Source organism: Mobula birostris, chromosome 1, assembly GCF_030028105.1.
Source record: "Mobula birostris isolate sMobBir1 chromosome 1, sMobBir1.hap1, whole genome shotgun sequence".
NCBI lineage: Eukaryota > Metazoa > Chordata > Chondrichthyes > Myliobatiformes > Myliobatidae > Mobula > Mobula birostris.
The window spans coordinates 171289858-171313857 of record NC_092370.1 but is presented as its reverse complement, the minus strand read 5'-3'; the positions used below and the strand labels follow the sequence as shown (position 1 = coordinate 171313857).

Here is a 24000-nt window from a genome sequence, read left to right as displayed (position 1 = left end):
GGCCCGCAGTATTTAAGAAAAGAGTACTGTCGACATTTCGGGCTGAATTCCTCCCTCATTTTGTGTGTGTTGCTGAGTGTTTCAGGAGTTTTTTTTAAATTTCATGGTTTTCCATGCACCGGACTTGGGCCCCCGGTTTCCCAGAGACAGATTTTGCCACCTTTGGCCGCAGTACTACAGTACCTGCAATGCCGTTGTCAGTTCCGTCATGCGCAGTACGCTGGCCTTTAATTGACTTCCGGCAGGATGTTTGTTGCAGCAGGGAGTTTAGCTGTGCGGTTCCTGCGGATCCCTGGCTGCAGCCGATGTCGCTGGGCCGGCATGTCTGCGAGTGCGTGGCTGGAACCGGGCGCCAAATGCCTCTTCGATGAGCCGGTGCGGGTACGGGTGAATGGTCTGTCGGCCCTGCAACAGGTCACCCTGAAGGCCTCCCTCACTGATGAGAAGGGCGAAACTTTCAGCTCCGTGGCTTTCTACCAGGCGGATAAGCGGGGCGAGCTGGACCTGAGCCGCTCGCCGTCCCTGGACGGCTACTACACGGGCACCGAGCCCATGGGCCTCTTCTGGTCGCTCACGCCAGCCAATCCGTTAAAGCGTCTGGTGAAGAAAGATGTGGCCACTTCGCCGCTGCGGGTCCGCATCGAAGTGTTTGATGGGCACAGTGGCGACCCCCAGGGGCTCCCACTGGCCGCTTGTGTCAATGAGCGCTGGTTCATGAGTAAAGGGGTGACCAGGATCCCAGTGAGAAAGGGCAGGATCCGGGGGGTACTCTTCGTCCCACCTGGTAAGAATGGCACTTGTATGTATGTAATTGAGCCAATTTATTGTGTGTGTTTACCTTGCACTAAACGTAGAACATTTTTGGCTTTATAAAAGTTTTTCTCTAAAGTAATATTGCACAATTTGAAACAATAACAATGTATTAGATAGGTTGCTGTAGCCAGTAGTTCAGTCTGCAGAAAGCTTTGGAAGATACAGGCAAACACGAGGGAATCTGCAGATGCTGGAATTTCAAGCAACACACACAAAAGTTGCTGGTGAACGCAGCAGGCCAGGCAGTATCTATATATAGGAAGAGGTACAGTCGATGTTTCGGGCTGAGACCCTTCGTCAGGAAGATACAAGCTTTGGGTTTACTCAGGTTGGAATGGGTCATTGTCGTCATCATCATCATCAGGTGCCGTGCCCAGGTTGAGCTTTGACTGCCATGTAGTTTATCAATGCCTTCTAAATGTCGAATGTTTACTTTATCTAAAGCACTTATTACTTCTCCAAAGAACTAAAATAAAGTGGTCAAATATGATTTCTCTTTCTCAAAACCATCTTGACTTTACCTAATTATTTTCGAAGTGCCCCATGCTACTCTAATGCCTGTAATAGCTTTTGTTTGATACATGTTAAAGAAAAATAGTCCATGTTTTTCTACTTGCTGACTTTTTGAATAAAGGAATTTTTTTGCAATATTCAAAACTATTGGAGATTTCCCCAAATGTGTGAAATTTTGGAAGATCATAATTTTCTTTGAGATTTAATGATAATGTTCATCAGGACTTAGGAACTTGACAACCTGTAGCTCTGTATGCTCAAAATACTCAGTATTGACTCTCTGATGATTACAATTTCCTGAGTTCTTCCTCTTCTCCCAATTTATCATTATTTCTGGAATGTGGTATCAACTAAACATAGAAAATAGGTGCAGGAGTTTGGCCCTTTGAGCCTGCGGCATCATTCAGTATGATCATGGCTGATCATCCAACTCAGAACCTTGTACCAGTCTTCCCTCCATACCCCCTGATTCCTTTAGCCACAAGGGCCATATCTAACTCCCTCTTAAATATAGCCAATGAACTGGCCTCAACTGTTTCCTGTGGCAGAGAATTCCACAGATTCACCATTCTCTGTGTGAAGAAGTTTTTCCTAATCTCGGTCCTAAAAGGCTTCCCCTTTATCCTCAAACTAAAATTACCTATTTAATTCATCTGTCATTTTACTATATTGTATTATTAAATCCCCGGACACACTTTCTATGGCCTAAAATTCACTTTGCTAATACTTTTCTTTTAAAAAATGTGAAAAAAAACTTTTATCTGCTTTTTACATTTTTAGCAAACTTTATGTCACACTCTAGTTCTTTTTGTTAATCTTTGACAGACTCTTTTTGCTGTTCAAGTTAAGTTTATTGTCATGTGCACAAGTGTGCTGAGGTACAGGTACAATGAAAAACTTGTTTACAGCAGCATTACATAGGTTTACACAACAAACAGATAAATTATGCATGTTAAACATAAATTATATAGCACAGTAAAAAGAAAATAAAGATCGTGCAAACCAAGACATTATTGCAAAAATAAATCACTATCAGTGACAAGTCAAGTGAAGTACAAGAGGTGGCCCAGAGTGTTCCATTGCTGAGGTACGATTTGGGTTACACTGGTTGATTCAAGAACCTGATGCTTATCGTCATCGTCATTAGGTGCCAAGCCCGGATTGAGCTTTGACTGCTATGGCCCACTGACTCCTGTTTCGGGTCAAGTGGATCAATTCATTGGTATTCATTTCCAGTTCTCTGGCTGCTGTCGCCATCATCATTTGTCTTTGCCTTCCTTTTGCTTTCTTCCCTTCAATCTTTCCCAGAATTACTGTGCATTCTAACTCCTCTCCTAATCACATGTCCAATAAAGTTACATTGCCTCTTCATGATCTCATACATTATTTCTTTTTTTGTGCTTGCTCTGTTCATGACATCCTCTTTAGATATTCGTTTCATCCATGATATTCTTTGCATCCTCCTCAAAAACCACATCTCTGCTGCTTCAATTCATTTCCTCATGTTACTAGATATTGTCCAACATTCTGATCCATATAACATAACTGGATAAATGTAACATTTCAGTACTCCGAGGCGGGTTGTCTTGCCTAGTTTAGTGTTGGTCAGTATTCATTCTCGTAAAGGTGTCTTTAGCCATCCCTATTCTTCTTTTGATGTCCATGTCGCACCTGCCATCTGATGTCACCCAACTTCCTAAGTAGCAAAAGTTCTGTTCTTGTTTTATGTCTTCCCCATTTATTTTCAGGCTGCAGATAGGATTCTCCTTCTTTTTGGATATCACCATACATCCTGTCTTTTTGCGATTGATAGATAGACCCATTTTTGTACTTTCTTCAACAACTATATCAATTAAGTTTTGTAGTTCTTCCTCCGTACTTGCAATTAACACAGTGTGGGAATGGGTATGATCTCAATAGCCACCCAAAAGTTACTAAATGTTAAAATCTCCTTTGACATGATCAGGCATTGAACGCTTGAGTAAGTACATTGAAAACCTGCCACATTCTGATCTGGAGTTTAATTGTAGGGATAGACTGTTGTTCCTGACTAAATACCGGCTGCAATTTTGAAGATTTTCATCGGACTGCCTTTGGCAGTAATATTTCTCGAATAATCTTCATTAAAAAAGACACAAGCACTTAGTCAATGCATTGCTTTGCACGTAAGCTTGTTTCAACTGCTATCAAAGTAGTGTATTACATTAACAATTTTCCTTCATGTTGATTATTTGTGTAGAGATACAGTAGGGTAATAGGCCCTCCTGGCCCAGAGAACACACATGCCCAGGAACACCCATGGAAATCCACATGATCACGAGAGAAAGTACAAACAGCAGCTGAATTGAACTCAGGTCAATGGCACTATAATAGCGTAATGCTAACTGCTATGCCACCATGCTGCCCAAAATGTACTTCATGTTTCAAAGTACATGCTTATACAATGTAAATAAAACTTTTTATGAGCTTTTAGTTTCAAATGGACCATTGAAACCAAGCAATCAGTAGATTTCAGTACAACGCACAGAAGGTATGGGAGGAGCACAGCAGGTCAGGCAGCATCTGTGGGAATGAATAAGCAGTTGACGTTTTGGGGTGAGACACTTTCAGGACTGAAAAGGAAGGGGGAAGATGCCAGAATAAAAAGGTGGGGGGAGGGGAAAGGAGGTGAGCTAGAAGGTGGTAGGTAAGCCATATGGGTAGGAAAGGTAAAGGGCTGAAGAGGAAAGAAATTGATAGGAGAGGAGAGTGGGCCATAGGAGAAAGGGAATGAGGAGGGGAGCTGGGGGGGGAAGTGATGGGCAGGTGGAAGGAGGGGGTGAATAGAAGAGGGGACGATGAGGGAAATTTCTACCAAAAGGTGAAATCAGTGTTCATGCCATCAGGTTACCCAGACAGAATATAAAGTGTTGCTTCCTCACCCTGAGAATGGCTTCATCGTGGCAAGAGAGGAGGCTGTGCACCATTGTGTCGGAATGGGAATCGGAATTAATATGTTTGGCCAGCGGGAAGTTCCGCTTTAGGCAGATGGAGCAGAGGCACTTGACAAACAGTCCCCCAATTTATGACAGACCTTGCCAGTATAGAGGAGGTCGCAGTGGGAGCACCAGAAACAATAGACAATCCCAGCAGATTTGCAGGTGAAGTGTTACATCATCTAGAGAGACTGTTTGGGGCCTTGAGTGGAGGTGAGGGAAGGGAGGAGGTGAATGGGTAGGTGTAGCACTTGGGTCACTTGCAGGGCTAAGTGCCAGGAGGGAGATTAGTTGGGAGGGATAAATGGACTAGGGGATTACGGAGGGAGCGATCCCTGCAGAAAGCCGGGGGGGGGGGGGTAGAGGTATGTTTAGTGGTGGGATCCCTTTGGCGATGACAGAAGTTTCAAAGGATGATGTGCTGGATGCAGAGGCTCATGGGTGATAGGTAAGGACAGGAGGAACCCTATCACTGTTGAGGCAGTGGGAAGGATGGGTGAGCGGGGATGTTTGGGAAATGGAGGAGATGCAGATATGGGCAGTATCAATAATAGAGGAAGGAAAACCCCGTCCTTTGAAGAAAGAGGACATCTGTCCTAGAAAGAAAAGCCGCATCCTGGGAACAGGTGCAGTGGAGGCGAAGGAACTGAGAAAGGGGGATGGTGTTTTTTCAGAAGATGAAGTAGTAAAGGTACCCATGGGAATCGGTAGATTTATAAAAGATGTCGGTTGACAGTTTGTCTCCAGCAATGAAAACACAGAGACTGAGAAAGGGGAGGGAGGAAATGGACCAAGTGAATTTAAGGGCAGAGTGGATGTTAGAGGCAAAGTTGATGAAATTGACAAGCTCAGCATGGATGCATGGAGAAGCACTAATGCGTTTGACAATGTAGGGGAGGAAGAATTGGGGAGTATGACCAGAGAAGTCTTCAAATGTGGACTGTTCTATGCAGGCATAGCTACGCAGGTGCTCATGACTACACCTCGAGTCTAGAAAATGTGGGAGGAGCTGAAGAAAAAATTGTTGAGGCCGAGAACTAGTTCTGCTAGACAGAGGAGGGTGCTGGTAGAGGGGAATTATTTGGTTCTTTTGTTAAGAAAGCACAGAGCTTTGAACCTTCCTTGATGGGGTATAGAAGTGAACATTCAGGGTGAAAATGAGGCATTCAGAGCCAGGGAATTGAAAATTACTGAGGAGATTAAGATTTCAGTGTCATTGTTATCCGTTTTGTAGCTACACCATAGCACATTAATCATACCTTTTGTATAATAGTACAATTTTACTCACAGTATTAATTACCATCGGGCAGAGCCTAATCTCCAGTTGCCTTGTTCTTCTATGAAACTAATTCTGTGAAGCTATGTGGTAGCTGGTATGCAGTGGCTAACCATGCTAAAAGAATTCACATGCAGACAACTTCCACACCACAATACAGATTTCAGAGCTGGAATGCCGGTGCACTTCATGGGCAATCACAACCTGAATGCTGTTTGGCTATCATAGCTCAGGAAATAAAATGTTTCAGCTGAAGGAGCACAATGAGGAGGAGGGCAAGGGGTATATCTTCTGGAGGGACAAATCAGAAAAGGAATACACAATCTACGGAGTGAGCTTCAGCCCAATTAAGTTCATCTGGCATCTCAGCTACTTCCTGTGAAATGGGTGAATACCAGATCATTCCAATATGGAATGAACACATTCTGGCCATGGTACATATGTTCCTTCTCCAAAAGCTTCAGATGAAGCTTAGGTGGGCATCAAATTCCTACTTCATATCCTAAAGAGAAACTGATTGACCCTACCTGACTTTAACATATAGCTTTGAGGTGAGAGCAGAAGTGTTTAAAGATTTATGGGACTATTTTTCATTTTGCAGAGGAAGTTGTAGACACTGGGTGGGCGGCCAAGAGAGGTGGTGAAACAACAGAGAGGTACAGTAACAATATTTAATAAGCATTCAGATAGACACATGAACACGGACTAGAGGGATATAGACCATGTACAGACAGGAAGGATTAGCTTAATTTGACATTGTGGTCAGCACAGATCTCATGATCTGAAGGGCCTGTTCCTGTGTTGTACAGTTCTATGTTCTAGCAAGGTGTAATTAACAAGTCATAAGTACAAGATTTCAGTATAGGTTTCAGGTCGTGCACAATCTTGATGAGGATGTGTTGGTAGACAAGATCCATATAAATTGCCTCAGTCTTCAAGGAGATCAGTGAGGCTTGTCTAGGATAGGGGTGGAAAGAAGAACAGAGAATGGATACAAAAGGAAACATGGACAACCTTAGAAGAAAGATGGAAAATTAAGAAGCAAGTGTTAGATGCAAAGTCAATATGAATTATGGTGAAATTTCAACCAGCATGCACCGAAGCTAACAAGAAGGTGAACAGGCTTTTAAAAAAGGATGAGAGAGTCTACATGAAAGACCTTGCAGAGGAGGCCAAAGCAGCAGCCAGTCAAGGTGATCAGGGATTTCAGAATGGGTATGCAGAAAGTTCCAGGCCAGATCCAGTTATCCCGTGAGAGATAAGAATGGTCTGTTTTTGACAACTGAGAAAGAGCAAAAAGCACGAGGGACAGAGTATTTCAGAGAATTACTGAATAGGCCACTATCAGATGAGAGGCAGCAGAGGACCTCAACATCAGCATATAGATCCACCATGAAAGAAGAGATTGTTGCTGTGATTAAATCATTAAAGAACAGCAAAGCTCCACAACATGACAATTTGAACATCAGACTGTTCAAAGCTGAAACAGAAGTTGCAGCAGCAATCCTGCAGCCACTGTTTACTGTAATCTGGGAATGGGGACAAGTACCCGAGAACTGGACAAAGGGAGTTACTGTTAGGATCCTCAGGAAAGCAGTGCTAAATGATTGTAACAACTGCCATGGTGTCACACTTTTATCAGTGCCCAGCAAGATTCTCGCCAAAGTCATTGACCAAGCTGGCTTCAGGAAGAACAGAGGCTATGTCAATCAGATTTTCACGCTGCGTAACATCATAGAACAGTGTACAGATTGGCAAAAACAACTGTGTGAATTTTGTGGACTTCAACGTCCACATGGAGACCCTTTGGCAAATTTTCAGATCATATGGGATCCCTTCCAACTTATCCAGAGTTTCTATGCTAATTTCACCTGCACAGCTGGGGACTATAATCTGAGCTCTGAAGTCAAGTCAGGTATCAGGCATAGCTGTGGGATGTCAGCAATATTGTTTAACCTGGTTATGAGACAAACAACGAAAGATAGCAGACAGGCATTAGTTGAACTCTATTGTCTACTTTAGAAGACCTTGACTTTGCAGATGATCTCACATTATTATCACATACACACTTGCATGTGCAAGAGAATACCTTTGGACAGGTTGGACTCACTCTCCTAACTGAAACCACAACCCTCAATGTAGAGTCTCCTCCTCCCATTAAGGCATACGGCACTGACTTGCCCATCTCCAACAGATTCACCTAGTGGGACCAAGGACAACATCCAGTGCAAATTCAGCAAAGTTAGAAATGTCTTCAGATCTATGAGCAATGTATGGGGATCAACCAAGTACAGCATCCACACCAAGGTGCTCTGTGCACACTCTTGTATGTGTCAGAATGCTAGCACATGACAAAGCAACCTTACCAAGCCACCGTCATTCCATACCATGAAACTCCAGAAGATCCTCCATATTTTCTGGCCAAGAAAGATCTTCAAGCATGCACTACTCCTTCAGTGTCACCTAGAGGACATAGCTACAATCATCATGAGGAAACATTTGGGGATGGATTGGGCACATGATGTGAAGAGGGGTCACCTCCATCATCAAGATAGCACTTTAGTGGGCCCATGAAGGGCGGAGGAAACATGGGAGACCAAAGTCATTTTGGTGTTGTAGAAATGAGGACCCCGAACCATACCTGGGGCGCAATAGGAAAAATGGCCAAGGACAGACAGAGATGGAGGACCTTCATTGCTGCCCTAAATGCCAGCAGCAATAAGTAAGTAAGCAAGCACAGTTCTGCAGATACTGAAAATCCAGAGAAAAGTGCTGGAGGAACTCAGAAGGCCAGGCAGCATCAATGGAAATGAATAAACAAACGAGGTTTAGGGCTGAGGGCCTTCATCAGGACTGAAAAGTAAAGGGGAAGAAGTCAGAATAAGGTGGGGGGAGGGAAAGGCGTAGAGTCTGGGTGAGCATGTGGTAGAAGAGTTGGAAAGCAGCAGAAATCAAAGGGGGAGAACAGTGAGAGGGTTTCACTGAACTCCCATTGAAGAGAAGATTTAAACTTCTTTAGAGTAGGCGTTTCTCGAAGAGACTTTGCAGTGGAGCAGCAAATCATAAACACAAGATTCTGCAGATGCTCACTTCTCCCCTTTGTGATCTCTGCTGCTGTTCTGACCATGCACTCACCTGAGCGGTACTCCTTCACCTCTACCCACCTTATTGTGGCTTCTTCCCCTTCCTTTCCAGTCCTGATGAAGGCTCTTAGCCCGAAACTGAGACTGTTTATTCCGCTCCATAGATGCTGCCTGACCTGCTGAGTTCCTCCAGTATTTGTAAATTCGCAAGTAGGTTTTAAGGGTGACTAACCCCAACAGAGTTTTCCTTTTGGGGGATAAAAAGGGCTTGGAGCTTGGTTGTGACATATTAAATCAAGAACATAGAGTCATGAAGCAATACAACACAGATGCAGGCTCCTTAGCTCTGAATCCATCTTAACCCTCTAAGCCCTCCTTGTACAATTCCTGGTGCACGAAGATAATATGCAACCCCTCCCCTTTGTCCAAGCGTTGGCATCTATTAGATTGTGTCATTGTCTGGACGAGGGGTTGCAAAGACATTTACATCAGCCAAATTGCAACGGCACTGATGACTGCTAAACTGATCACTGCATAATCCACCTGTATTCAACCTTGCCCCCAAGTCTTAACATCAGCAAAGCATTGCAATAAGGTGATCAGTGCTAAAGTTCTCAAGAGCACCATAAAGGCAATGTTTTTCAAACATAAAGAACCTGGTGTCATGACAACAACATTTCCCTCAATGTCAACAAAAGAGCTGGTGATATGCTACAGGAAGGTGGAGGGTGCAATTGCTCCTGCTTACACCAATGGCTCTGATGTCAAGAAGGTTGAAACTTTCAAGTTCATAGAAGTGATTGTCACCAATAGCCTGTCCTGGTCGAACCACGTAGATGCCTTGGCTAAGAAAGTACACCAGCACTCCTACTTCCTCAGAAGAGACTAAAGAAGTGTAACATATTCCCTTTGATCCTTAATCCTTTATCACTGCACAACAGAACGCATCCTATCGGGATGCATCACAGCTCTGTACGGCAAGTGCTCTGCTCAAGACTACCAGAAACCGCAGAGAGTTGTCACCTCTCAGCACATCACAGAAACCAGCCTCTACCCTATGGACTCGGTACATAAGACACTTCTCACTGTCTCGATAAGGCAGCCAACATAATCAAAGACTCCATACAATCTGGACATTCTCCCTTCTTCCCACTCCCATTGGGGAAAAGATACAAAAGCCTGAAAGCACATACCCCCAGGCTCAAAGACAACAGCTACCCCACTGTTATAAGACTTAATGGTTCCATAGCACAATAACATTTTTATTGACTCTTGACCTCACAGTCTACCTTGTATGACCTTGCACCTTATTGGCTACCTGCACTGCACTTTCTCTGTAATGGTAACGCTTCATCTTGCATTTTGTTATTTTCTTTCATACTACCTCAATGTACTGATCTGATCCCTCGATCTCTATGGAAATATGCAAAACAAAGTTTTCCAATCTACCTTGGTATGTGTGACAATAATAAACCAATTTACCAATTTCTGAGCTAATTTCCCAGTCTTCAGAAGCCATAGAACATTCATGGGCTATGGGCTGCCTTTGGTATCAATAAGGAGTTTCCTAGCTTTCCAACAAAAGGTGTGATTAGTTTGATAATGTCTCAGAACTGTTATGCATTCCTGGATTCAGAAATATACCTGTTATTCAAGAGGGAGGTAAAATACAGCTCTACAATCTGAACATAAACCTGGGCAGCCATTAAACTGCTAAAGAATGCTGACTACCTCACCTATCTCAAAGGTTGCTACTCTGCAAAAAAAAAAGCCACTCATCAGTGATATAATTCACCTTTATGTCAGCATAGCCTTCGGTCCATTTAAACATCTAGACCGTATACCCTGTGCTTAAGTAAAGGTTACTATGTAGTATTAACCCCCCCCCCCCGTATGTGACTGTACTGATGCATTAGGCTTCTATCATGCAAATTTAAGTCGGTATCTATCGAGAAACCACCCGTGAATATTCATTCAGGAAAATGGTATGGATTTATGACACAAGAGATTATGCTAATGCTGGAAATCTTGAGCAACACACACAAGTGGGCTGATACCCATTATCAGGACCAGTGAAAGTTTTCAGCCTGAAATATCAACTGTTTATTTCCTTCCATAGGTGGACACATTACAGTTCTGTCCATCAGCTGGCATTTGTCCCTATGGGCTTTGCCTTTCTCAACTGTGTGGAGGAAGATGCTATCATACCATATACATCCAGACTCGCTGAATTATTAATCATGCCCCTCCCCTTGCAACTTTATAGTGTTGGCCTGGCCTTTCCCTCATGCCACCTTTTCCCTGTCCCAGTACCCTCTACATTAGGTGTAGGTATAACTTCTTTAGCTGGGATGGATGTCTCAAGGAAATCCTTCTCGATCCTTGAAGCTTCAGTGCAAAAGAATGCCAGAAGAAATGATCATGCAGAAACAAAAAAATTAATATCCCCAAAGGGGATTGAACAAAGGGAACTATGGTGCTATGGGGGAGGAGCTGGCCAAAGTTCAATGGAACAATACCCTAGCAGGGATGACAGTGGAACAGCAATGGCAAATGTTTCTGGAATAATGTGGAAGGTGCAGGATCAGTTCGTTCCAAAGAGGAAGAAAGATCCTAAGGGGAGTAAGGGGAGGCCGTGACTGACAAGGGAAGTAATGGACAATATAAAAATAAAAGAGAAGAAGTACAACATAGCAAAGACAAGTGGGAAGCCGGAGGATAGGGAAACTTTTAAAGAGCAACAGAAGGTAACTAAAAGGGCAATACACGGAGAAAAAAATGAGGTACGAAGGTAAACTAGCCAAGAATATAAAGGAGGATAGTAAAAGCTTCTTTAGGTATGTGAAAATGAAAAAAATAGTTAAGACCAAAATTGGGCCCTTGAAGACAGAAGCAGATGAATTTATTATGGGGAACAAGGAAATGGCAGACGAGTTGAACAGGTACTTTGGATCTGTCTTCACTAGGGAAGACACAAACAATTTCCCAGATGTAATAGTGGCCAAAGGACCTAGGGTAATGGATGAATTGAAGGAAATTTATATTAGGCAGGAAATGGTGTTGGATAGGCTGTTGGGTCTGAAGGCTGTTAAGTCCCCGGGACCTGATGGTCTGCATCCCAGGGTACTTAAGGAGGTGGCTTTAGAAATCATGGATGGATTGGTAATCATTTTCCAATGTTCTATAGATTCAGGATCAGTTCCTGTGGATTGGAGGGTGGCTAATGTTGTCCCTCTCTTCAAGAAGGGAGGAAGAGAGAAAACGGAATTATAGACCAGTTAGCCTGACGTCGGTGGTGGGAAAGATGCTGGAGTCAATTATAAAAGATGAAATTACGACACATCTAGATAGTAGTAACAGGATTGGTCCAAGTCCACATGGATTTATGAAGGGAACATTGTGCTTGACTAATCTTCTGGAATTTTTTGAGGATGTAACTATGAAAATGGACAAGGGAGAGCCAGTGGATGTAGTGTACCTGGACTTTCAGAAAGCCTTTGATAAAGTCCCACATAGGACATTAGTGGGCAAAATTAGGGCACGTGGTATTGGGGGCAGAGTACTGACATGGATTGAAAATTGGCTGGCTGACAGAAAGCAAAGAGTAGCGATTAACAGGTCCCTTTCAGAATGGCAGGCGGTGACCAGTGGGGTACTGCAGGGTTCAGTGCTGGGACCGCAGCTGTTTACAATATATATTAATGATTTAGATGAGGGAATTAAAAGTGACATTAGCAAATTTGCCGATGACACAAAGCTGGGTGGCAGTGTGAAATGTGAGGAGGATGTTATGAGAATGCAGGGTGACTTGGACAGGCTGGGTGAGTGGGCAGATGCAGTTTAATGTGGATAAATGTGAGGTTATCCACTTTGGTGGTAAGAACGGGAAGGCAGATTATTACCTAAATGGAGTCAAGTTAGGAAAAGTGGAAGCACAATGAGATCTAGGTGTTCTTGTACATCAGTCACTGAAAGCAAGCATGCAAGTACAGCAGGCAGTGAAGAAAGCTAATGGCATGCTGGCCTTCATAACAAGGGGAATTGAGTATAAGAGCAAAGAGGTCCTTCTGCAACTGTACAGGGCCCTGGTGAGACCACACCTGGAGTACTGTGTGCAGTTTTCGTCTCCAAATTTGAGGAAGGACATTCTTGCTATTGAGGGAGTGCAGCGTAGGTTCACAAGGTTAATTCCCGGGATGGCGGGACTGTCATATGTCGAAAGATTGGAGCGACTAGGCTTGTATACTCTGGAATTTAGAAGGCTGAGAGGGGATCTTATTGAAACATAAGATTATTAAGGGATTGGACACGCTGGAGGCAGGAAGCATGTTCCCGCTGAGGGGTGAGTCCAGAACCAGAGGCCACAGTTTAAGAATTAGGGGTAGGCCATTTACAATGGAGTTGAGGGAAAACTTTTTCACCCAGAGAGTGGTGGATATATGGAATGCTCTGCCCCAGAAGTCTGTGGAGGCCAAGTCTCTGGATGCTTTCAAAAAAGAGATGGATAGAGCTCTTAAAGATGGCGGAATCAAAGGTTATGGGGATAAGGCAGGAACTGGATACTGATTGTGGATGATCAGCCATGATCACAGTGAATGGCAGTGCTGGCTCGAAGGGCCGAATGGCCTACTCCTTCATCTATTGTCTATAAATCAACGAAAACTCTGGCACCTTCCAATTCCCATTAAATTAAAAATTGAGGAAGTTACACGTTTTGACTACTCCCTCCAGCGCTCTTGACATATTGAGGCCATCCTGAAAGGCTGACCAGATGCAATTGTGGGACATCCTGGTCCGAGTCCCTGTGGTAGCTGTTGGAGTGTCCTAAATGCCCTAGCAAAATGACCTTGTTTCCCACAATTCTAATTTTTCATCTACCTTGGGTTTCCTGCGGCTGTTCTCTTCTCCTTTCCTTAGGAGTGCATAATTGAGCGGGGAATCTTTGGTTTTACTCCCTCCACTTGTAATCCCCCTCTTCTTCATTCCAGACTGGGATAGAATTTACACCTACCAAACAGAATCAATCTTACCATTCTCTTTAGGCTTTCTTATTTCTTTCACCTCCTCTTCCCATGCTCTAGCAAGCCTTTGGAGTACCAAATCATAAACACAAGGGGTTCTGCAAAAGCTGGAAATCCAGAGCAACACAGAATGCTGGAGGAACTCAGCAGGTCAGGCAGCATCTATGGAAATGAATAAACAGTCAATGTTTTGGGCTGAGACCCTTCATCAGGACTGAAGAGGAAGAGGGAAGACACCAGAATAAAAAGTGGTGGGTGGGGGGAGGTAAAGGAGGACAAGCTAGAAGATGATAAGTGAAGTCAGGTAGGTAGGAAAGGTAAAGGAGGAATATGATAGGATAGGGGAGTGAACCATGGGAGAAAGAAGAAGGGGCACCGGGGGAGGGGATAGGCAGGTGAGGAGAAGGGGCACTCCTATTCCAAACTGTCAGTCCATGGCCGCCTCTTTTGTCACGATAAGGCCACTCTCAGGGTGAAGGAGCAAAATCTGGTATTCCATCTAGGTAATCTCTATCCAACCTGATGGCATGAACATCAATTTCTCCTTCCAGTAATTTTTTTCTTTTTCCTTCCCCTTTCCCTCTTCTATTCCCCACTTCTGCCTCTTATCTCTTCTCAATGATGAGGCAGGTATATGAACAACATTTAGAAAGTACTAGGACAGGCACATGGATAGATCAGGTTTAAAGGAATGTGGGCAAAGGGGACAAGCTTAAATGGGAATCTTGGGCAGGTGGACCAGTTGGGCTAAAGGCCCATTTCCATGCTGTATTATTCTATGACCCTGATTCTAGTTCCAGTGCCAAAATTATATCTTTTGTGAATAGCTAGGACCTAAATACTGATATCTGTAGTTTCTCACTTGTCACCGCTAGCTATCCTAAGTAAGCCCCATTTATACCTATTCAATGTTTCGTGCGTAATCCATGATGTACAGAGTCTTAATTACATTGTAAATTTCCATGGTGAATCACTGTAATCTTTGAATTTGACAGGCAATGGTCCATTTCCAGGGGTTATTGACATGTATGGGTCAGTCGGTGGGGTGGTTGAACACAGAGCTAGTCTCTTGGCAAGCCATGGATTTCTGACGCTGGCTTTAGGATATTTTGGATTCGATGACCTTCCAAACCACTTTCTCAACCTTGATCTTGAATACTTTGAAGAAGCTGTGAACTTCTTGAGGCAGCATTCAAAGGTAAGATGCTTCATGTTCCATTTAGAAAATAATTTTGAATATGATTCTTTGAAAAAGGGAAGGACAATTTGTTCAATGCAAAAGAATGCAATTAATTTGCATATTTTTCTTGCCATCTTGTGATGTCAAGAAAGATCCTGGGGAAGGTAAAATAGCCAATTCACAAAGAGCTCGGGAATATCGATGTTGAATGCAGGGAATGAAATACTCAGATATCAGTGCTTGTTATAACTGGACAGCAATTGAACCAACTAGCAGGAACTCCTCTGCTCCTTTCCTGAGATGGAAATACACATTTCAGCAAACTATTACTGATGTTGAAAACTGGGAAGAAGTACTCCTGGGCATGTAATTTCCCTGCTGCCTCCTAAGAGTTCGATTAGGTGTTCAAACTTAAGGCTGAACGTTTGAGCTATCTCATGAATACTGTTCATTTTGGACAATTTTTGAGGAGAGTTGAGTTAAAGGAACAGGGAAGGATGAAAGAATAGAGGGAACAATAGAAGGGGATACCAAAATTCCATATTGGATGGGATATTTCCTTTCTTTAATTAGAAAATTGCCCGCCTTATGCATTTTTACATCATTTTCACAATCTGAAACCTATCTTGCAAAGATTGGGATCCTAGATGAATAATTCCAAGCTATTGTTCCAGGGACACCTGGTATGCACAACCACCCAGGAAAATGTGATTTGTTGCTGGTACTCTGATTGGTCTAGGGCAGTGGTCCCCAACCACTGGGCCGCACAGAAACCATATGATTTGGCGATATCAAACGATATGAGTCAGCTGCACCTTTCCTCATTCCCTGTCACGCACTGTTGAACTTGAACACCCCACCCCACCCCCCCCGCCCCCATCGGCCAATCCACAAGAATATTGTCAATATTAAACCAGTCCGCGGTGCGCAAAAGGTTGGGGACCCCTGCTCTAGAGGCTGGTGGGGTGATAGATGAGGACAAGAGGAATCCTATCCCTGGTAGGGTGGCAGGAGGATGGGATAAGAGTGGACATGCATGAAATGGAAGAGATACGGTTGAGGGCAGTATTGATGTTGGAGGAAAGGAAGCCTCTTTCTTTGAAAAAGGATGACATCTCCTTCGTTCTAGAATGAAAAGCCTCATCCTGAGAGCAGATGTGTTGGAGACAGAGGAATTGAGAGAAGGGAATGGAGTTTTTACAAGTGGCAGGGCGAGACGAGGTACAGTGGCATGCAAAAGTTTGGGAACCCCTGGTCAAAATTTCTGTTACTACAATTAGTTAAGTGAGTAGAAGATGAACTGATCTCCAAAAGTCATAAAGTTAAAGATGAAACATTTCTTTAATATTTTAAACAGATTACTTTTTTATTTCCATCTTTTACAGTTTCAAAATAAAAAAGGAAAAGGGCCTGAAGCAAAAGTTTGGGCACCCTGCATGGTCATTACTTAGTAACACCCCCTTCGGCAAGTATCGCAGCTTGTAAATGCTTTCTGTAGCCAGCTAAGAGTCTTTCGATTCTTGTTTGGGGGATTTCTGCCCATTCCTCCTTGCAAAAGGCTTCTAGTTCTGTGAGATTCTTGGGCCGTCTTGCATTCACTGCTCTTTTGAGGTCTATCCACAGATTTTTGATGATGTTTAGGTCAGGGGACTGTGAGGGCCATGGCAAAACCTTCAGCTTGCCATGTGGATTTTGAAGTGTGTTTAGGATCTTTCTTTTCTAATCTTTTTATTGATATCAAAATGTTAACCATAACATAATATTAATACAAAACAATTGGGATTACATTATTAATAATTAGCATATAAAAATATAAGGTCAGTTAACACACGGATATTAACCTCCCAAAATCTTACAAAATACGAATAAGATAAAAAAAAATGTAGAAGTAGCATAGAAAAAGAAAAAAAAACAAAATACCCCCCCCAAACAAACTAAACAATACTAATCAACTAAACTAAAGAAAAGAAAAAAGAAAAAGACATGGGCTGTTACATTACATCAGATAGAACCATTAGTGTCATTAACTCCGCTCCTCTCTCCATATATTTGAAAGTAATAGAATAGGTTTGGAAAAGGTCAAATTACATCATATGGAAGTGTTGAATAAATAGCCTCCAAGTCTTTTCAAGTTTAATAGAGAGATCATAAAGACACTTCTAGTTTTTTCTAAGTTTAAACACAACATAGTTTGAGAGAACCAATGAATTGTGGTGGGAAGATTAATCTCTTTCCAATTCAGCAAAATGGATCTTCAAGCCATTAATGTAACAAATGCAATCATCCGACGAGCTGAAAGGATTAGATGAATTGGTTCTATCATTGGTAACCCAAAAATTGCCATAATAGGGTGAGGTTGTAAATCAATACTTAAAACAGTTGAAATAATATCAAAGATATCTTTCCAATATTTTTTCAAGAAAGGACATAACCAAAACATATGAGTTAAAGAAGCTATCTCAGAGTGACTTATATCACATACAGGATTTATATGAGGCTAATTTATCCTTAGATATATGGGCCCTTATTTTAAACTTAGATATATGTTTAGGATCATTATCCTGTTGTAGAAGCCATCCTCTTTTCATCTTCAGCTTTTTTCACAGATGGTGTGATGTTTGCTTCCAGAATTTGCTGGTATTTAATTGAATTCATTCTTCCCTCTACCAGTGAAATATTCCCCGTGCCACTGGCTACAACACAAGCCCAAAGCTTGATCGATCCACCCCCATGCTTAACAGTTGTGGAGGTGTTCTTTTCATGAAATTCTGCACCTTTTTTTCTCCAAACATACCTTTACTCATTGCGGCCAAAAGGTTCTATTTTAACTTCATCAGTCCATAGGACTTGTTTCCAAAATGTATCAGGCTTGCTTAGATGTTCCTTTGCAAACTTCTGATGCTGAATTCTGTGGTGAGGACGCAGGAAAGGTTTTCTTCTGATGACTCTTCCATGAAGGTCATATTTGTGCAGGTGTTGCCACACAGTAGAACCGTGCACCACCACTCCAGAGTCTGCTAAATCTTCCTGAAGGTCTTTTGCAGTCAAATGGGGGTTTTGATTTGCCTCTCTAGCAATCCTACGAGCAGTTCTCCCATAAAGTTTTGTTGGTCTTCCAGACCTCAACTTGACCTCCACTATTACTGTTAACTGCCATTTCTTAATTACATTACGAACTGAGGAAACAGCTACCTGAAAACACTTGACTATCTTCTTATAGCCTTCTCCTGCTTTGTGGGCATCATTTATTTTAATTTTCAGAGTGCTAGGCAGCTGCTTAGAGGAGCCCATAGCTGCTGATTGTTGGGACAAGGTTTGAGGAGTCAGGGTATTTATAAAGCTTTGAAATTTGCATCACCTGGCCTTTCCTGATGATGACTGTGAACAAGCCATAGCCCTAACAATCTAATTAAAGTCTGAGACCTTGTAAAAAGTTATCTGAGAGCTCAAATCTCTTGGGGTGTCCAAACTTTTGCATGGTGCCCTTTTCCTTTTTTCACTCTAAAACTGTACAAAACAAAAATAATACGCTAATCTTGCTTAAAGTGTTGAAAAGAATGTTTCATCTTTAACTTTATGACTTTTGGAGATCTTCTACTCACTTAACTATTCACAGTAACAGAAATTTTGACCAGGGGTGCCCAAACATTTGCATGCCACTGTATGGTACAAGTGGTTCCACCCAAAGGTTGTTCTAGCATAATTTACTAGAAGTATAGATAATAAAGTTGATGCTGTTAACATGCTTAAATTACTGTTTTAAGGTAACAGGTCCTGGAGTTGGAGCAATAGGAATATCAAAGGGAGGAGACTTGGTTCTTTCAATGACTACGTTTATACCACATGTGAGAGCAGCTATCAGTATTGGCGGATGCAATGCTAACACTTTAGGTAACTTGCATTACAGAAACATCACTCTTCCAGGCCTGGGTATTTCATTGGACCGAGCTAGGTTTCTGGAATCAAATATTATTGATATCTCTGAAACAACAAATAACCCAAGGGATGAAGAAAATAAAGATTGTATCATCCCATTAGAAAAGGCTGAAGGTCATTTTTTGTTTGTGGTTGGAGAGGATGACAAGAATTGGAACACTTCACTCTTTGCTCAGCAAGCTATCGAACGACTGAAGGAAAATGGAAAAGAAAACTATGAAATTCTTACTTACCCAAAGGCAGGACACTTACTGGAGCCCTGCTATTTTCCATTCTGTTATGCTTCTTTTCATCAGTTGGCAGGGCTTCCTGTGTTATGGGGAGGAGAAATGAAAGAGCATTCATTAGCCCAGATAGACCTTTGGCCAAAGATACAAATGTTTCTAAGAAAACATCTTGAAAAACAACAAAGCCAATTGTGAAAATATCTAATACCTGATTCATGAAATGGATTGGATTATTTCATAAATCATTTTTTTAATATTATGTATTTGATTCCATTTGTATGTGCATGTACTTTGTGGAGAATGATTTTAAAACTTTACCACTTTGGAACCAGTAACATTTTTCTTACCTTTCCCATATCTATGATGTAATATTTTCCTGTCAATTTCATTATGTAATTAAAGTTTTCTGCATGAATATTTTTGGTTTGCTTTTTTGCTTCTGTTCAATTAAGATTCATTATTGAGAACACGGGAACTTAAGAGGTGGACTGCTGTTGGTAAAGGCCCGTTTTAAAGCAAACAGGTGAAGAAATACCAGCTATTATTGATCAGGTTAGATTACATCAGTACTTCTAGAATGCTGGTATCTAATTAATGGTAGGACAAGGGCACTTTCACATCTTAGACAGCATTTGACCTTCACACGCCATACTATTAACCCAAAAGAGAAAAACAACAAAAAAATTATTTTGACAACTAATTCTGAACTCTTCCGTTGTTCATTACTGGAGAACCCATTTCTTAATAAATAGTCTTACGAATGTGGTTTCCTGGATTTTAACCTGAGTCACTGAGTCTTTTAGTTATTAAATAGTGCATGTTTTATAGGAATTAATTTTATTTTTTTAAAATGTACAAAACTCCAGGTGAAGTTTTTAAATATAATTTTGCAAATATCCCATGAATTGCTGTGGGATATGGAATAGCTAGCAAAAGGAAGTCATCATCCATTCCTAATATCAACTGAATGCTACTGTTGGATCATATACCACAATAATGCACAGAAGCAAGCCCTTTGGCCCATCTTGTCCATTTCGGATTATTATGCTGACTTTCCATCAATCTGTCCCTGGACCACAGCCCTCCATAACCCTCCCATCCACATACCTATTCAAACTTCTCTTAAACTTGAAATTGCTTCCACCACTTGCACTGGCAGCTTGTTCCACACTCTCACTAACTTCTGAGTGAAGAAGTTTCCCTTCACTTTCCCATTAAACATTTCACGTTTCACCATTAACCCATGGCTTCTAGTTGGAGCCTCACCCAACCTCAGTGGAAAAACACTGCTTGCATTTACCCTATCTATACCTCTCACAGTGTTGTATACCTCTATCAAATTCTCCCTCAATCTTTTATATTCTCTGGAATAAAGTCCTAATGTATTCAATCTTTCCTTATAACTCAAGTCCTATAGTCCTGGCAACATCCTTGTAAATTTTCTCTGTCCTCTTTCAATCTTATTTACATCTTTCCTGTAGGTAGGTGACCAAAACTACACACAATACGCCAGATTAGGACTCACCAATGTCTTGTACAACTTCAATATAACATCCCAACTTCTGTACTCAGTACTTTGATTTATGAAGGCCAAAGTGCCAAAAGCTTTCTTAACAACCCTATCGACCTGTGATGCCACTTTCAATGAATTACGGACCTGTATTCACAGATCCTTTTGTTCTACTTCTCACTGTGTAAAACCTATCTTGGTTAGTCCTCCCGCAGTGCACCACTTCACACTTGTCTGCATTAAATTCCATCTCCCATTTTTCCAACTGATCCAGATCCCACTGCAAGCTTTGATGATCTTCCTCGCTGTCCACTACATCCCCAATCCTGGTGTCATCAAACTTGCTGATCCAATCAATCACATTATCATCCATTTATTGATAGAGATGACAAACAATAATGGGCCCAGCAGCGATCTCTGCGGCACTTCACCAGTCACAGAGGCATCCATCTACTAATACTCTGGCTTCTCTTCAAAGCCAATGTCTAATCTAATTTACTACCTCATCTTGAATACCAAGTGACTGAACCCTCTTGACCAACTTCCCCTGTGGAATCTTGTCAAATGCTTTGCTGAAGTCCATGTAGACAACATCAACTGAATTACCATCATCAACTTTCCTGGTAACTTCCTTAAAAAGCTGTATAAAATTAGTTAGATACGACCTATTATGTACAAAGCCATGCTGATTATCCCTCATCAGTCCCTGTCTACCCAAATAATCATATCCAGTCCCTTAGAACAGTGGTCCCCAATCTCCAGGCCACGGATTAATACCGGGCCGTGAAGCATGCAGGGGTGCAGCAGTAGCCGGAATGCACCCAGCACATCTTTAAGAAAAAAGCTGAAATAAACAAGCTAATTAATTAGGTGCCGCCCGGCACATAAATGTCGGCCCAGATCAGAGGCAATTAAAGATGTGCTGGGTGCATTCCAGCTACCACTGCATTCTCTGTGGCCCCGTATCGGTCCCCAGCCCGGAGGTTGGGGACCACGGCCTTCGAATACCTTCCAATAACTTTTCCACTACTGATGTCAAGTTCACCAGCCTATAATTTACAGGTTTATTCTTAGAGCCTTTCTTAAACAACAGAACAAAATTAGCTATCCTCCAATCCTCCAGTAACTCACTTGTCACTAAGGATGATTTAAATATTTCTGCTAGGGCTCCTTCAGTCTCTGCAATTTGCATCCCTCAATCTGAGGGAATACCTTGTCAGGCCCTGGGGATTTATTCACCTTAATTTGCATCAAGACACCAAATACCTTCTGTGTAATCTGCATAGGGTCCATCAGCAAATACTTTGAGAGGCTGGTCAAGGACTAAATCTGCAGCATGCTACCACTCACACTGGACTCCCTACAATTCACCTACTGACACAACCAATCGACAGACGACACAGTAACCTCAGCTCTGCACACTGCCCTTACGCATCTGGAGAAGAAGGATGCTTATGTGAGAATGCTGTTCTTGGACGACAGTTCAGCATTCAAGACCACAATTCCCTCCAGGCTCGACAAGAAGCTCAGAGACCTCAGCCCTCAGCCTTCACCCTGCCTTGATCCTGGACTTCGTGTCAGATTGCCAGCTGGCGGTAAGTGTGGGCTTCCTCACCTCTGACCCTCAACACAGGAGCCCCTCAGGGCTGTGTCCTAAGTCCCCTCTACTCTCTGTATACCCATGATTGTGTCGCCACCCACAGCTCCAATATGCTAATTAAATTTACTACTGACACTACACTGATTGGCCTAATCTCAAATAATGAGGCAGCCCACAGAGAAGACGTCATTACCATAACACAGTGTGTCAGGTAAACAATCTCTCCTCAATGTCGCAAAAGCAAAGGAGCTGGTTGTGGACTAAGGAGGAATGGAGACAGGCTAGCCCCTATTGACATCAATGGATCTGGGGTTGAGAAGGTAAACAGCTTCAAGTTCCTCAAGATAAACATCACCAAGGATTTCATGTGGTCTGTACATACTGGCTGTGTGGTGAAAAAGGTACAACAGTGCCTCTTTCATCTTAAACAGTTGAAGAAGTTTGGTATGGGCTCCCAAATCCTAAGAACTTTCTACAGGGGCACGATTGAGAGCATCCTGACTGGCTGCATCACTGCCTGGTATAGGAACTGTACTTCCCTCAATCGCCAGACTCTGCAGTGAGTGGTGCGAACAGCCCAGCACATCTGTAGATGTGAACTTCCCATGATTCAGGACATTTACAGAGACAGGTGTGTAAAAAATGCCTGAAGGATTGTTGGGGACCTGAGTCACCCAAAACACAAACTGTTCTAGCTGCTACAATCCGGGAAATGGTACCGCAGCATAAAAGCCAGGACCAACAGGCTGCAGGTCAGCTTCTTCCACCAGGCCATCAGACTGCTTAACTCATGCTGACACAACTGTATTTCTATGTTATATTGACTATCCTGTTGTACATATTATTTATTATAAACTACCATATATTGCACATTTAGATGGAGACGTAACAAAGATTTTTACTCCATGTATACAAAGGATGTAAGCAATAAAGTCAATTCAATTCACTGCTGCTATACCTCACTTCTATAGACTCTGTGTCCATCTCCCAAGTAAATACAGATGAAAAAATAAAACATTTAAGATCTCCCCCGTCTCTTTTGGTTCCACATGGATTACCATTCCGATCTTCCAAAAGACCAACTTCATCCCTTGTAATTCTTTTGCTCTTAACATATCTGTAGAAGCCCCTGGGATTCTCCTTCACCTTGTCTGCCAGAGCAACCTCGTCTTCTCTTTGACTCCTTATGCCGTAAGTGTTCTCGTGCATTTCTTTTACTCAAGTATCTCATTTGTTCCTACCTGCCAGTACCTGCTAAGCATTTGCTTTTTATTTTTCTCTTAAACAGGGTCTCAGTAGCTCGAAGACCAAGGTTCCCTAAACCTGTTATCCTTGCCTTTTATTCTGACAGGCATATACAAGCTTTGTACTCTCAAAATTTTACTTTTGAAAGTCTCCTACCTATCAAGTACACCTTTGCTGGAAAACAGCCTGCCCCAGTCCAAATTTGCCAGATCCTTTATTATACCATCAAAATTGTCCTTTCTCCAATTTAGAATCTCAACCCATGTACCAGACCTATCCTTTTCCATAATTATCTTGAAACTAATAACATTATGTTCACTAGATGCAATGTGTTCCCCTACACAAACTTCTGTCCCACTCCCTAATAGGAGATAAAATAGTACATTATGTTCACTAATTACAATGTGTTCCCCTACACAAACCTCTGTCCCACTCCCTAATAGGAGATAAAATGTTGGGACTTCTATATACTGATTAAGGAAACTTTCTTGAACACATTTGACAAATTCTATCCCATCTAGTCTTTTACAGTACGGGAGTCCCATTCAATATATGGAAAGTTAAAATCACCTATCACTGCCTTATGTTTCCTGCAACAGCCTGTTAACTTTCTACAAATTT

The 24000-nt window shown here is 42.2% G+C and overlaps 1 protein-coding gene across 1 annotated transcript; it reads left to right on the top strand.

The window, feature by feature from the left end:
• Positions 1-213: 213 nt before the first annotated feature.
• LOC140201645 (acyl-coenzyme A thioesterase 1-like) lies at positions 214-19431 on the top strand. Its single transcript, XM_072266090.1, has 3 exons — positions 214-784; positions 14677-14879; positions 18626-19431. Exons 1-3 carry the CDS (start codon positions 247-249, stop codon positions 19217-19219), a joined length of 1335 nt encoding a protein of 444 aa, XP_072122191.1. The 5' UTR covers positions 214-246; the 3' UTR covers positions 19220-19431.
• The last annotated feature ends 4569 nt before the right edge of the window (positions 19432-24000 follow it).